Consider the following 16,198-nt stretch of genomic DNA (forward strand, 5'->3'; position numbering starts at 1 on the left):
CAAATAAGAACGAGGGAGATGTGCCAACTGATCAACCTGGGAAGGATAATCGTGATTCAGAGGGGATGATTCTGAAAACCTATAGTTCTAGAAAGAGGAAGGGTAAAGTGAACCAGCTGATTGATGTTGGGGATGGTCCGTCTAAAGAAAAGAAAAGTACTCAATTTGTTCCTTATGCTGGTGATTCTTCTATTCCTGCTAATGAAAAAATACTCCCTGAAGTAATTAAAAAACGCAAGGGTAACAGGAAGAAAGATGGGTATGGTAAGAATTCTGCTGTAACTGATCATTCTATTGATGATATTGTAGCTAGTAACGATGATATTATTGCTAAATCTATTGGTGAAACAATTGCTGTTGCTAAACCGATTGTTTCTGCTAGTCCTGTTGTATTCTTTAAGAGTTTAAAAGATGGTAGTTATAATGAGGTTGATGTAAACCTAGTGGCTGCTGCTGAGAATGCTGTTAAGTTATTTAAGAATGATGGTATTAGAGAGTCAATTGTTGTTCCTGATGATTTCTCCCAATTTACATTGGGTGGCAATGTAACTTTAATGAATACGCAGGATAATAATAGTGGTTATAAAGATAATGTTGTTTCTGTGATTAAATCTACAACAATGGAAGGGGTTGAGACTAGTGATGGGCAAGGCAATACAAATACTAAATTCCCAAGAGCATGGGTAAATCCAAACATCACTTTTGTTGACTTCTTAAAACAAAACAAAGATGAAGAAGAATTAAAAATGGAGTTCATTCCTCCTGTTTTAATGTCTAATGGTCAAAAGAGAGTAGTTTTCTCCGCTGAGGAGGTTAAGAAGGGCGGTAGTGCATTTTCTCTTCAATTATATGGGTATTTTATTGGAACTTCTATGGATTATAGGGTTGTTAATGCCCATCTAAGGAGAATGTGGCGAAGGTATGACCTTAAAGAAATCGTCAAAACAGCTGCAGGATTTTTTTTTTTTTTTTAACGGCCGGTTAGTTGGTAAGACACCCCACACACGCTAGAAGGAACCCGCTCTCGAATCTTCGCACTTACGTGAACCGGATCGATTTTATCATGCACCTACACCTGCCAGTAGCAAATCGTAGGGACCACAGACCCTAAGGTTGACTGTGTATACATAATATACGGTAAACCTCCCCCCCCCCATAGAATCGAACCCGCACCAGTCGCGATGAAAGGATACGGACCCACAGTCCAGGAGCTTGGTACCACTCAGCCATGAGCTCGGTGGTCTGCAGGATTTTATTTATGCAAATTTAATAATGAAAAGGGTATGAAGGAGGTTCTTGAGAGTGGTCCATGGTTAGTTAATAATGTTCATTTTTTCGTGAATCAGTGGGAACCTGGGGTTTGGCTTGAAAAAATTGAACCTGAAAAAGTTCCAATTTGGATTTGCATTCACAATATACCCATTGAACTATGGAGTGGCATAAGTATAGGTAAACTTGTTAGTGGTATTGGTAGGCCTATGTTGATGGACAAAGTTACTTCAGAGAGATGTTTAAGTAAAAGTGGAAGACTAGGTTTTGCTAGAGTTTTGACTGAAGTCAATGCAGCTGATGACCTTCCTAGCTTTGTCGAATTTTCCTATCCTGTGATTGGTTCTTTTCCAGCCAAAGTGGGTAAACTTGAGGTGACTTATCAATGGAAACCGCCTTTATGCACTCATTGCAAAGTGTTTGGCCACTCTTTTAATACTTGTAAAATTAGGCCTAAAGCAGAAGATGAAGTATCTGCACAAGTGTTAAAAGACGCTTTGAAAATCAACAATGATGGTGAAACAGTTGATTTAAATAACCAGTGTGTTGAGGACGGCTCTAAAGTTGTTGGTAAGAAAGGAAGGGTATTTCATAAGTTGAATTTTGATAATAATAAAAGTCAATGGCAGTCAACAGAAGCAAAAGGTATCAAGCAAAATGCAGTTAAGAATAATTACGGTATTAAAGACAATATTGCTGTGGAGGAAACAAATTGGAATGTGGAGTCCCAGAAAAATCGAAATCATAATGTTTTAAGGAAAACAGATAAAGGGAAGGGCATTGATGGTGAAGGTAATAATAAGACATATTCCAAAGATAGAATTGAAACAAACAATCCTTTTTATGTATTAGTAGATGATGAGGGTAATGGTGATTGATGTTAAGTTTGATAATACTGCTCCGAAATCAGGGTATTCTACATCTTGTTAGTCTCTTACTTTATATCTAGTATAGGTCCTCGAGTTTCGCTCAAATTAGTGTTACTCATGTTGTAATCCTCGTTATATCATTTCCTTATCAATAAAATTATCTTGCTTTTCAAAAAAAAAAAAAAAAAAAAAAAAAAATTATATGATTGTTTTTCATTGGAAAGATGTATGTATGAATTATGATGACAATAAAACCATTCCTTCTCTCCAATTGTTTTCCGTTTCATATTCTTCATTCATATGTGGTAGTGTGGTACTTTTAAGTGATACACTGTTTACAAATGCTCAATGATAGTTGAATGTTTCTGTATGTGCAGGCTGGTAACAAGATCACACAATGATATTGGCATTGATGGAAGTTCACGATCAACTTGTTTGACTACTATAGTCAAAATGATATGATTAAAAAAATGATATGTTTTCGTTGTTTACGTTGTTGCGTTTCCGGCACCGTATCAACTTGAGTCACCGGACTTTCCGGACGCGGAGTTTCGGGACGCGGAGATTCCGGACGCGGAGTGATCGGAGTAAGCGGAGTTCCGAAATTGCGGGCTTGTTCAAAAAGTGAGTTTTGTTGCAACCAAACTTGATGTTGTTCTTCAGGTGTCAATGGATGATGTTGGGGCAAAACAATTGGAATTTGTTGTAGATGGCTCGGGTGTGATGAACCTTGACCTATATACGATATGTACCTCAACATATCGGTGTACGAAACGTATTCGTTCGGGTATGGTGGTCTTTGGTTCGGGTATGGTGGTCGTTGATTCGGATTCGACATAGTTTATTTATAGATTTTAAAAAAAGAAAATTGAAGTTGGAGATAGGAATGGATAGATGGATATGATAGATGTGTGTGGATGGAGATGAATATATAAAAAGAGTAAATAAATAAATTTTACGGAAATTAAAAAAAAAAAAATGAAAACCGGTCAAAGTATCCGTTGGGACGCGGACCAACCACTAATCGACACATGGCCTTGACGCTACTGTTACCATCCGTTGGAAATCTCACTGACGCCCCTAATTCGTCACGTCTGACGCCCCACTATAGGCGTCGCCAACTTGTCTGACGGGACCCCTCTGACGCCGGGTTAAAATTGTTAAAATGTTACTGGTTTGAATGCATTTCAATATTTCATGATTACTTATTTACGTTATTCACATGTTGATGTTAACATGTGTTGTCACTTTGTTAACGGAAGCTTTTCTGAACAATAACAAGGTGTAAATCGTAAGTTAGTAATAGTACAGGGGGTAGTTATGTAATTAAACTAATTTTTTTTTTTTAATTTAGAAAGATGAATTCTGAAATTGGTACTAGTCAAATCTTCATTATTTGGCGTGCGTAATTAAGGTTAGTTCTGATACAAATCCTCTTCTATTTCGTCTGATCATGTGTAAATTTTCTGGGTGGAACACCAAATTCGTATCTTGCCCTGTATCAGATTGTAAATTAATAACATCTCTTTAATTGTGTAAGTTTTACCCTGCGAGTTTTAGTACGCATACCAGGTGTTTGATAAAATGACTCAATGACAGTTATATTTTTCAAGCCTATGCAAATCATTTTCTTCATATGCTAAGATTTAATGGTTTTGGTATGTCAGAATGGAAGAAAAGGCAGAAGTATGCAACGGGACCGATCGAGTTTTATCAGCAGAATCAGAACCAGATTCATCTCCTCTTCAATGGAGTAAATGGCAATTACTCGATTCCATTCTACCTACAGGCGGTTTTGCTCATTCCCTTGGTCTCGAAGCTGCAATGCAAGCCCATATTGTCTCCGACCCAGAAAAAGATCTTCAAACATTCGTAATACACGTGTTGGAGAATACAGGAAGCCTACTTCTTCCTTTTGTTTACGCAGCAACTAAATCACCTGATCTTCAAACATTGAAACAACTCGATACCATTTTAGATGCAACGTTAACGAATGAGATAAGTCGAAAGGCGTCTGTTTCACAAGGATCGGCACTAATGAGGGTATCTGCCTCGGTTTTTACTGAGATTCCATCTTTAAAGGCGATGAGAAGTGTGTGTTTAAGCAATGGCGATGTATGTTTCCACCATGCACCTATTTTTGGACTTGTTTGTGGACTACTTGGGATAGATAGCGAAACTTCTCAGAGAGCGTTTATGTTTATGGCCATGAGAGATATTACATCGGCTGCAACTAGACTGAACCTTGTGGGACCCCTTGGTGGTGCTGTATTGCAACACCGGGTTTCATTTGTTGCTGAAGAGATCTTGAAGAAATGGAAGAATCGAGACGTGGATGTAGCATGCCAAACAAGTCCACTTCTTGATACGGTACAAGGTTGTCATAGCTACTTGTTTTCAAGACTCTTTTGCTCATAAATACAAATGCAACAACACTTGTTCATTAGATGGTAATTTGATGCTGTTTTTTTTTTCTCATTCTTCATAAATGGTGAAAGCTAGCCCTACACCTCAGCTATTGTTTGGTGACATTTATGTTATTTATTTGGGTAAATATAGTTATGACGTGTTCAAAAATAACAAGCATTACATGGATCCAACGCCTTCCACTTTGGGTGATTATAACCTTAAAGATAACATTGACGATTTGAATTAGGGGACACAATTCAAAACTTGTTTATGGGTCCTCAATACGGAAGAGATGGATGCTTATCGGCAATCGGGAGAGTAAATATATTCGTGGAGGCTTTTGCAGCATTCGATGATATGATGACACGTTTGGCCGGGGAGAGCGTGGCGAGCGATGGATCCACTAATGTGTTATCTTACAAGTTTGAGAATCGATCCGGGAAGAATTCCATGAAAGAGACAGTTAATGGAAAACTGAAAAAGGCGGGTCCTCGAGGTTGATTGTTGTGTTCTGTCTTATGTTCTTCGTTTGGTTTCATTGCTTGTAGTTTCATGTTTATTCTCGACTTTTGTTTAGATGGTTGCTTTCTAGGTGCGAGCTTCCCATCTTTCTCTTGTACTTTTGTATCTTTTGTTGAGGGCGTTTGCTTTTAGAAAACGAGTTCTATATGAGTATTCGTTATTTCGCCAAAAAATAATAAAAAAATACAAAATTGTACATATAAGCATCTCACCATTTCAGTATATGGTTTTGATTATCATTGTAATCTACATACAAACACAACTACTAGTTCCTCTATACAAAATTCTACTACTATACAAATGTTGTTACAAGTGGAAGCAACATAACATGTTCAGAAAATTTTTAGTAAGGCGGAAGATAATGGCGTTAGGGGTTTAAATAGATATGGGGCACCCCAATTCTTTAGCAGCGGTATTCAGATACTGAATTGGCATTCCTGTTGCAAGTCGACTATGAGCTTCCCATGTTAGACACTTACCTACGTCTGCTTCCCAGTCGATAACATCTACGTTGAGATACTGATAAGCTGGACGACACGAGGCGATGACGTTGGTAGATGGTTGACCACTTGGGTTGACCCAGCCCACGTGTAAAATGGCTCGAAGGACTGAGGTGCTAAGGGCACGGACGTGAGCACTTGGGTGAGATAGGCAACGCACAGTAGCTGGCAACCGGCACTGTTTACAAATGGTGACAAAGATCATGAATACATAAATCAAATTACTACTACTACTTTTTTGCCCCAGTGTCCCCTCATTTTTTTAGCTTTGGTGGTCCCTTGATTTTACAAATGTTGCGTTGGTTGTCCCTTCGTCTATTTTTCGTTAATAATATCCGTTAACTGTCATCACATGATTAACACGTGATGTCGTTTAATTGATCGTAAACGACATCACGTGATGACACTTAACGGACATTTTTTACTAAAAATAGACGGAGGGACCACCAAGGCAACATTTGTAAAATCAAGGGACCACCGGAGCTAAAACAAAATGATAGAGACACGAAATGCAATTTGATGTATAAACGAGGGACCACCGGAGCAAAAAAGTCATCATATTACAGTGCAACATTGAGTTAATTTGTTACCTTGAGAAGATTTGAGAGGCCATCTGCAACTGCCATTCCAGATTCTCCCCACTCGAGCACTGGTTGAACGGCCCTAGCTGTTGCTTCCAAAAGCTGAAACGTGTAATTTTTAATGTAATCATTGCCAAGGAATGAAAAATTGAAGTCAAAGTCAATGAAAAGTTGAAGTCAAAGTCAATGAAAATTGAGATATGATGATACCTCAAGCTGTGGTAAAGTACATGCTTCACCATCAACAAGCATGCCATCTGTGGCACGAAGAAGGAGGTCTAATGCGCTAGCCATTATTACCAACGACTCTGGAGTATTATGATTTCTCATTAGTTCAACGATCAGTTTAACTATACGTTGGTTTATTCTCCACATTTTTTGACCAAGTTCATCATCTTTCGCGATCCACGGCTGCAATTCTCTCTCCGCCTGACAAGAATAATGTTTGTGTAAGTTGTGTTTAAAACAGACAAGTTTGAAAGACTTTGAAACATTAATTATGGGACAATGTAATTCATACCTGAAGGACAACGGCAGTTGCAGCCTTTGCTGGTGATGCAGACACCACATTGCATAGTGCATCAACCACCTGTATAAATGAACATGTATAAATTGTTTAAATAATCTCACAAGAAATAAAAAGTTTATATATAAATAAAAAGTAAAAAAATTGAAATACCTGTCTCCATCCTTGTTGGGCAGAAGTGCTTTCTGCACTAAGTTGTGTTTCAGGTGATGCAATCAACTTATGCCAAAGTAACGACACAACCGAAAAACATAACTCTTGTTTCTCAGTCAAAACCGAGCTTAACAGAATCCGTGCACTGCAGTTAAACCCAATATGTCTATCCATAGTAAGAAAGTTAGCCAACTCCGAAGCATTAAACGGAAAACTCGTTATTACTTTATCTGAATCCTCACACGAATTTTCAACTTCAACTTCGCCATATGTACATACAGAACTTGAATTTGCTGACTCATCATTAAATTTGCTTGATGACTGGCCTTTGTTTTGTCTTTTACCATTTGGTGTATGGAGTAAATGGGCTTCACGTGGTTCTGCTTTGTTAACGATCGATGCAACTGTTTTACTGTGAATATCGATTAAGTTATAAAGTGAAGACGCTGTAGAATGAATCGGTTTATCCCATTTGCACCTCATTAAAACCGAAAGTGCGCGCATACACGCTTTTGACTGTCGAAAAAGCTCGGAAATATGCGCCGCAACCATTGCAGCCGCAACGATTTCGTTCGAACTATAACCCCATGATGTACCCACAGAAGACGGCTTCAATGAAAACAGTGCTTCTAAAATAGTCAACATTCGACGAGTATGGCTAACGGCCGAGTCAACACTACTCTGAAAGTCATTGACCGAGTCAACCGAGTTCTTATCCTTTGAGTTTGACTGTTTTCCCACTTTTGCAATCAACGGGAAGATTTGAAGCTCACACGCAAGAGCACAGACTGCTGCTAGAACGTAAGAATCAAAAGCCGAGATCGGTCCCTGCTTATTCGTTTTTTTCCTTTTAGCCCCTGAACTTTCACCATCTTCATCTCGGGGCCTCTTACTAGTACGAGGCTGAGCTTCGTGACTAACACACACAGTTAACACAACGAAAAGTAACCGAGAAGCAAGCTCGACTGTGGCACATGATTCCAAAAACAAAGAGTGGACCATGGTGCGTAGCTCGGCCACAGCAATGTTTTTAGATGCGGGTCCCGAAACATGGTCAAAGGTTGACTCGGGTGGAAACGTTCGTTGAAGAATTGCTTCAACGGTTGCAACGAATATTTTCATGAGACAAGCTTCGGATGGGCTACCACGAGGGAGATATTCAAGAACCTTAAGAAGAGGTATGTATAGGTTCCATGATAAGATAGGAGGTTGTAAAGGTGCTGCAACGATAATTTCGGGAAGATCAACAATAGATGAACTTAAAGGAATTAAACCGTAAGCGGCTTCCCATATTGTGCATATTCTCCATTCGACTTCGGGCCCGTGTGCACATAGCATTGAGGCTATCCCTTGAGCAGTTGCTTCAATCGTCGCTTCACTTGTTGGTATTTCTCTCTGCATACAACACCGACACTTTATATATATAATACAGTACTTTATAAATTTAGTACAGTTTTAATTGTGACAAACAATTATTCATTTTTGAACAAAATAATTTGAGAGATGTAAAACTTTTAAAAAAATTGGGGTGATTTTCATGAGTTCATCACTTCATCCCATTTGACTGTACACTTTTAATTATTTCAATTAGTATACTTGTTTGGTCATTTAGAGATAAACGGAGAGTAAATATGCCCATAACTGGATTAAAGTTCATCTTTGAAATTTACCATCTACAAATCGTTGAAGCTTAGTACCTGCTTTTTATGGTGTGATTTGTAACCACTCAGAGATTCTTGTTCAGCTTCAACTCCTTCAACTTGTGTAAGAGGAGGAAAGAGCAAAGCAGGTTGGGATAATATCCGAAAAAGTAAAGCAGCAGCAGAATCTGATGCAATCCCGTCTCTCATAGACATTGCCGTTCCAATTGCACGCAAGAAGTGCAAATGCATCCAGTTTCTCGGAAGCTGCAAATAGTGAATAAATCAATCTTTATGTATTATTCATACATGATACATATATGTATACACATGTATGTCGGGATTTTCATTATTTACTTACCCTCATGCCAGATGCATAGTCTTCCGCAGCTCTAAGAAGCTCTACAAGTTGAACAGCAGCATCAAGAGCATCTGGGGCCCATGATGGTGGCGCTTCTAAAAGTCCAAGAAGAAGCCTTTGTGTGGCACTTGGACTAGCAATTGAATAATACCTAAAACCACAAAAGAAATATCTTTTCACACTCTACTTATATAAAGCTTCGATGCAAAAGACTATTGTTTATATTGTTACCTATGAAACAATCTCGCATATGGCTCTAAGGCTGGAAGACCTGCAACAAGGTGCTCATCCATGGATGTTGTAGGTGGAGGAAGTAAAAGAGCAGGTACAGCAGCTGCAGTGAGAGTAGCCGTCTCATAACGAGCAACTTCTTCATCACAAACACTCAATATTACACCCGCCCCGTTAGCTACGGCCCACCTAGGAGTTGCGGGTACTAGCTGGGGATGCTTCCCAGATCCACGAGAAGAAGCCATAACTGAATATTATTGAATGTGTGTTACATAGATACAATAATTCAAATTTTCCCATTTGTTATGTAGAAAACATGTCCACTTACCAACAGATGGTGGCTTGAGTTCCCCTGCAGCATATTTTCCCATGACACCACCACACCTATGAGTTTATTTGAATAGAATAAGCTTCAGAATTGATACACACACAAATATAAAGCTCTACAGATGAAATGCCTAAAATGCCCCTTACCAACGGAAGTAGTCACTTCTGATACCCAAAGGAGCAGCAAGCAAGATATCAGTAATCCATGGAGATAAAGGTCTCAACGGTTTATGCTCATTTTGTGCAGATGTTAAACAAGTTTCACCATCGGGAGATTTACTTGTTGAAGCTTGGCTTCCACTAACACTTCTATCTGCTACATTATGCTGATGTTCGGCCTTAAAAATCGGTCGGTTGTAATGAGTTAAAACTCGTAAAATCTCGCCACAGGCCATAGCCCATTGTTCAGAATACTCATTCTGCATTTCAAAACTCATGTTTATATGTATACATAAATATTAAATATCAAAGTTGACTAATGAAGGTAAGATAGTAGGTGCTTCCTTACATCATCGTTTGGGCAGACTAATGAAATGAACGAAGCAAACGGCGGAGTGTTCCTATCGTATTCGATTGTACCATCAATGATGCATGAAATTATTGGAAGAATGACTGTGTGTCCATGCTCTGGATGATGAAGAACGAATGTTGCTGGAAAAAATAAATTGGTTAGATAATATGTAACACAGAAAACTAAAGCTAAAGGTAATGTAAATGAAGTGCAAAATGCATTACCCAAGACATCATCAAATAGGCGTTTTTCCTGGGATGGATAGCGGTCGCGAACCAGCTGCAAAATATATATAAAAGTGAGATATGTAACATATAGTAGTATTAATATTAATAGCAGTAAGAGGAAAAAACAAGATTCAGTGGTGAAGTACATAAGAAATTAAGAAATACCTCAGCTATATCTTCAGGAAATTGCTCTGATGTAAATTGACCAAAGTAATCAACATATGCTGTAATTTGTGCCTGTTATTAAAAAAAAAAAAAAAGATATACAATTAACACCTTTATGTACACTCCATATTTATGAACCCACGATCTAAAATGTAACAAAGAATACAAATTGTACCTTCCGTTGCTGTGTATCTAGTGGGGGAGGCCAAAACAACGATGAGAAACGTAGACCGTCCGTCCACTTTGCCGAAGTAGAAGCCATATTTGAAGGGTCTAGAATACCCCTTTTTATCTGCTAATATTGGCAGAGACGAAACGTTGCAAGCTTCAATCTTATCTGCTGCTACCATTCAAGAGAAGATTGTAATTTAGCAAATTATACACCAACTACTGTCTCCTACTAAACAGTTTGATCACTAAAGTAGGTTATTTAAAGCTCAAAATGTGAATCTTGGAATCACAATCATTGCCTCATTTAGTTTGCAGTTGCATATGACTGACTACGTTGTAAGTTGTATCCTTTCGTAAAACATCCAAATAATCCAAATAACAAAATTATTAGGAAATTATAGTATTACAGGTGCTCTACTTATGTCAACACTTGATATAACAAGATTATAAAAAAAAAAAAAATTACCACACTCAGGATGTGTTTCGAATTGCTTACTTTTTTAAGTATATAGCTATTAATTGCATAATTAACAGCATATAAACATATATAAACAATTTCAATTGCTATTTTAAATAAATTTTATCTGTTTGATTATTTACAACAATTTTCTGTAATAGTTTTATACTCCGTATATATTTATGGAAAAAGTTAAATAAATTCAACTCTGTATCTAATCTGTCTAATTTAATACAATATAATATAATACTATCATTAAAAAAAAAAAAAAAAAAAAGATAAAAAAAAAAAAAACCCTACCTCGCACAACCTCATAAACATGAAATATGAAGCATATAACTAGTAAATAAATACAGTAGTAAACAATCAATTAATCTAAAACTAATAAAAAAGCATAATTTTGTAATTATAATTATTAGTATAATTATCAGATTAGAAACAAAGCACAATAATATTTGTAACGGCAAACACACTAACAAGCTCAGCTGATCATCAAACTAACAGTACTAGTGATTTTAAGTTACGTCTTTCTCAAAACCTAACCAATTTCATCTCATCAATTCGAACAAAATTACCTTTCAAATAAAAAACTACCTATCAGCATACAAATAGTATAAATTATTATATTAATTAAAATTAAAATACATAGATTTACATATATTTATGTATATATCGCGTATACCTGTCTGAGAAAGAGATCTAGTTCGCCGGAGAGAACTTCAGGACGTTGATTTAGGCAGATTCCGTACAGATTTCGGTAGATTATATGAGAGAGAAAATGTTAGTTTTAGAGAGAAAAATATGAGAGAGGAGATCTTTAGCTGTGATGTGTGTGGACTTAAAAAAATCTAAATTCGTCTACGTGGCTATGATATTTTCCTCACACATTACAGGCTATTTTATATTGATACTACTACTCTACATTACTAACATGTACATACATATTACATACATCATGATGTTAATTAGCTTTCGACTTGGCACTTGTTCCTTTTTAAATTAAAACTTTTTATTACGGAGTATTATATATATATGCGAGACATTTGACCTAACTTTGGTTCATGCTTATGATGAGTGTTCTAAAAAAAATCTGATTATTCACCGATTAAATCTCGACTAATCATCTTTTAAAGTAATTCGTTTCGATTTTCAAAAATTCGTTTAATTATACGGTTAACGTCAATTGATGAATCAAAATCGAATTTAGTAATCAAAGTCAGTCAAAGTAAAAAATGGTTAACATTTTAACATGAATTTAAACTCAAATTTTATAGTTTTGAAGAAAATTAAACAATTTTAAACAATTATGTTAAAAATTATGTTTATATTTATGTTACACATATAATTTTTAAAATTTAATATTTAAATGTATACAGTAAAATCCGATTAATCTCCGAATTGCCGATTAATCATTTCAAAGTCCCGACCGATTAATCCCAGAATAGCGAATTTTGCAACCTTGCTTATGATTATGATTTATTTGATTTCATGAGAAAAATATGTAAATTATAAGAATGCTAGTACCGGTGGTGCGGTTGGAGCGTCTTTTGTTGTAAGCCACCGATATCAGCAAGCGCCCTTTGCTCCGCGGTTGATCAACGCCATCTAACAAGTCATTATTAAGCACATTGAAGGGCGATGGTAAATTAGATTTAATATTAAGAAAAAAAAAGAATTCAAATATAGTCGTTGCATCCTTTTACGATTATAAATTTAATTAATTTTTTTTATGTTAAAGTACGATATTTTTCCTATATATACTACCCTATTTCATACATTTTAAACATACCAGAAACAATCACTCAAATGAAGAAGTCAGAGAGGATGATGAAGTACATGAAGAAGCCGATGAAGATGAAGACGACGACGATTTTTTTTTTTATATTTTTATTATTTATGTTATTGTATTTTCGATTTACTTTTAGTGTTTTCAAGTTTAATGTAATGTTATTTTGAAGTAAGTGGTGAAATATTTTAATGTTAAATAATTGAATTATAATAAATATTATAATTTATTTATTATATATAACTTATATAACTTATAAATAAATAATAATAATAATAATAATAATAAAGAATTAATTATACATAATAAAAATAAATGATATTACATAATAATAATAAAATAATATAAGTGGAGTCAGTATAGTTGTGAAGACGTACATCATGGGTACCAGTGTAGTGTGATGAGTTATTGATTGAAAGAAAATATTGAGGTGATGTTGATGTGACATATTGTATTTATGAATACATATGTTATGAATAAAAGTAGTTTAAGAAACTTTATAATATTTTGCAGTTTGATTTGTGGTATGATGAGAAACATGAGATTCATTTCATAGAGAGTTCATCCATGAAATTTCACAAGATTGCTAATTGGGTTAAAATGTTCTCCATGTAGACAATCATTTTGATTTGCATATGCTATACTAGTAATCATCGTTATGATTATTGATGTTTATTTGATACTAGTTTATAATCTACGACTTTATGAAATTAATATTATTAACTAATAGTTAGTAATTAATTATATATAATAAGTAGTTAACAATTTAATTTAATTTAATTTAATATATATATATATATATATATATATATATATATATATATATATATATATATATATATATATATATATATATATATCATAATTAAAAAGAAAACAAGGTAAAACCAAATTAATAGTTTAAATTCAAATCAATAATTGAATCTAAATTATTAATCAATTAATTAAATGGTAAAATAATACGGAGTATAAGAGACAAATATGACATCATGTTTTAATTAGGGGGATGATTCTCACACACACTTTTTTGATCCTCACACACCTATTTTAACATTTTACTCTTCTAATAATACTCAATTGGTGTGTGAGGATCAAAAAAGTGTGTGTGAGAATCATCCCCTTTTAATTAATGGTACTATTATTATTATTTTTAATAATCATCCAACGGGTAAAGATTATATACTTTTGTTATGCTTTTAAAGATAAGTAAAATAAGAAGTTAGATTAGAAGTCAGATTGCTTAAAATAATAAATGTTTTTGAAATATTAAAGTTTCTAGACATAAATTTTTGATAAAATTTCATTTCTTGTCCCTGAACTTTACATTAAATTTGACTCCATGTCCTTTTTTTTTTTGTGCATTCCTCGTCCCTAATGTATCAAAAATCTACATCTCTCGTCTTCCCGTCTACTTTCTGTTAAAACCAGCTGTCACCTCTTATCACGTGCATATCATGTGGGGGGTATAAAAACGGCTGGTTTTAACAGAAAGTAGACGGGAGGACGATGGATTTATATTTTTGATACATTAGGGACGAGGAATGCACAAAAAAAAGATATGGAGTCAAATTTGATGTAAAGTTCAGGGACAAGGAATGAAATTTTGTCAAAATTTTAACTAAGTCATAATTTAACTTATTCGGTACCATATATATTTTTTTTGAAAAGCAAAATCTTTATTAAAATCGAAACATGTACAACAGGAGCCAAGTATCCTGTATAAGTCACTCGTGATTTACATTTCGTACAATGATGTTAGAAAAACTTTGAACATAAAGTATATTATTAAGTTAATGCTTATCAAGTGAACCATTCAAATTTAAATTTAAATATCTATATAACATTGGAGTTGACTCCTTTCGTCTTAGTGGTAAACATCTTTTTAAGTGGAACTCAAAGCCATGTGTTAGCCAATGGCTACTGGGTTTGACTTTTTACTAAACACTACTTTGTACTAGGGGTGTTCATTTTCGGATATCCGAAATTCGGATATCCGAATTTTCGGATATCCGAAAATTCGGATAGTGAAAAACCCCATCCGAAATCCGAATCCGAAATTTCGGATATCCGAAATTTCGGATTCGGATATCGGATTATCCGAATATCCGATATTTTTGAAGAACTTCGGATATTTTCGGATAATTTTCCGGATATTCGGATAATTTTCGGATATTTCGGATATTTTTCGGATATTTTTCGAATATTTCGGATATTTTTCGGATTTTTTCGAATTTTTTAGAAATTTTCGGATATTCGGATATCCGAATATCCGAAAATTTTAAAAACTCCATCCGATATCCGAATCCGAAAAATCGGATATCCGATTTTCGGATATCCGAATTTTCGGATATCCGATTTTTCGGATATTTTCGGATTCGGATTTCGGATAATTCGGATTCGGATTTCGGATTCGGATATTTTGAACACCCCTACTTTGTACTACGGAGGAAAATATTAACCAACAAGTGGAAAGCTTTGTCATTGACACTTGGTCTTTAGCAAAATTCAATTTAATACGAAGTAATATTCATTCCATTACTAATTAGTGTTTGAACAGTTACTTCTAATTAGTGAAAAACCTAATTAAACTAAATCAACTACAAATATGAACCATAAACAATACGCTAGAAGTTGACCGCTAAAAATATCTTTTCATGAGATCAATCAATAACTATTAACTATTATATATAATAAAAGCATGTAATAATAACTATAATTAAATTATAATTATAATTATAACTATTATATATCATAATTAAAATATTAATAGTAAGACTTTCTATATGTGAATAAAAAAATAAAAAAATATTTTAAATTTGTATTACTAAATTAAATAATTTTAACAAAAAGTATAACGTGATAAACAAGTCAAACTCGAGCCACACTCGAGCCTCTATAATATCAAACGAGCTGAACTTTAGTTTATGATATTAGGCTCGGATCGAGCGGAACTCGAGCTATGTGAATATTAAACTAGCGGATCTCAAGTTGATCTGTTGGACACGACTCATTTACACCTCTACATGTATGGCTACCTTGAGTAGTGAAGAAAGGGGCATCATTACGGGCAGGATCAAAAGACCATCACTTGATGAAAAAGGCACTCTCCACTTGATGTAAAAGTGTATAGTGTCACATTGCCATTTCAAAAGAAAATATATTTTATATTACTTTATTTGTATTTGTATGTTTAGTTAAAGTTAAATGTTAATGCTACAAACTACTTTGTAACCTTAAATTATGGTTACATAATCACTTTGAGTCCCTTAACAATGTATTATACCGTTCATGCAATTCTAAAAAAACATCGTATTAGCTAACTTATGTTCCACCTTAATTCTAAGAGGTTATAACTTCTTAACCGAATATTAACCATGTATTATACCGTACTTTGACTTGCTTTTACAGTCACATTCTTAACCGAAGTGGTCACGGGCTCATTGTTATCATATGCAGTTTAAAGTTTCGATGAAGTACTAGGTTCGTGGAGTTC

General features: G+C 34.8%; 2 protein-coding genes across 6 annotated transcripts; one reads left to right on the plus strand and one right to left on the minus strand.

The window, feature by feature from the left end:
* Window positions 1–3,465: 3,465 nt before the first annotated feature.
* LOC139847555 (urease accessory protein F) lies at window positions 3,466–5,200 on the plus strand. 3 transcript variants are annotated; one of them, XM_071837238.1, is made up of 3 exons: window positions 3,466–3,552; window positions 3,806–4,588; window positions 4,698–5,200. In XM_071837238.1, the coding sequence occupies exon 2, from the start codon at window positions 3,807–3,809 to the stop codon at window positions 4,554–4,556; it is 750 nt and encodes a 249-aa protein (XP_071693339.1). In that variant the 5' UTR covers window positions 3,466–3,552; window position 3,806; the 3' UTR covers window positions 4,557–4,588; window positions 4,698–5,200. The 3 variants fall into 3 exon arrangements, with proteins under 3 accessions (XP_071693339.1, XP_071693337.1, XP_071693338.1); XM_071837236.1 differs by having other exon boundaries at window positions 3,806–5,200; XM_071837237.1 differs by lacking the exon at window positions 3,466–3,552 and adding an exon at window positions 3,595–3,673 and having other exon boundaries at window positions 3,806–5,200.
* Window positions 5,201–5,242: 42 nt separating this feature from the next.
* Window positions 5,243–11,825, minus strand: LOC139847554 (protein GIGANTEA-like). Of its 3 annotated transcripts, none has more exons than XM_071837235.1 (15): window positions 11,602–11,825; window positions 10,467–10,628; window positions 10,292–10,363; window positions 10,124–10,178; window positions 9,897–10,039; window positions 9,536–9,807; window positions 9,390–9,445; window positions 9,062–9,308; window positions 8,831–8,981; window positions 8,527–8,736; window positions 6,830–8,224; window positions 6,671–6,739; window positions 6,361–6,579; window positions 6,160–6,252; window positions 5,243–5,747 (listed from the first exon to the last, which is right to left on the minus strand). In XM_071837235.1, exons 2-15 carry the CDS (start codon window positions 10,551–10,553, stop codon window positions 5,445–5,447), a joined length of 3,372 nt encoding a protein of 1,123 aa, XP_071693336.1. In that variant the 5' UTR covers window positions 10,554–10,628; window positions 11,602–11,825; the 3' UTR covers window positions 5,243–5,444. The 3 variants fall into 3 exon arrangements, with proteins under 3 accessions (XP_071693336.1, XP_071693334.1, XP_071693335.1); XM_071837233.1 differs by having other exon boundaries at window positions 10,467–10,631; XM_071837234.1 differs by having other exon boundaries at window positions 10,467–10,634.
* Window positions 11,826–16,198: the final 4,373 nt, after the last annotated feature.

Source organism: Rutidosis leptorrhynchoides, chromosome 5 (assembly GCF_046630445.1).
Source record: "Rutidosis leptorrhynchoides isolate AG116_Rl617_1_P2 chromosome 5, CSIRO_AGI_Rlap_v1, whole genome shotgun sequence".
Taxonomy (NCBI): Eukaryota; Viridiplantae; Streptophyta; class Magnoliopsida; order Asterales; family Asteraceae; genus Rutidosis; species Rutidosis leptorrhynchoides.

What these genes read in the sequence shown, in the direction of transcription:
- LOC139847555 (XM_071837236.1), top strand. Translation starts at nt 3,807, where the DNA reads ATGGAAGAAAAGGCAGAAGTATGCAACGGGACCGATCGAGTTTTATCA.
- LOC139847554 (XM_071837235.1), bottom strand. Translation starts at nt 10,553, where the DNA reads ATGGCTTCTACTTCGGCAAAGTGGACGGACGGTCTACGTTTCTCATCG. An exon ending in AGAAGTGACTACTTCCGTTG is followed by an intron (nt 9,446 to 9,535) that starts GTAAGGGGCATT and finishes ATAAACTCATAG; the next exon opens with GTGTGGTGGTGTCATGGGAA. An exon ending in GCCTCTCAAATCTTCTCAAG is followed by an intron (nt 5,748 to 6,159) that starts GTAACAAATTAA and finishes ATTTGTAAACAG; the next exon opens with TGCCGGTTGCCAGCTACTGT.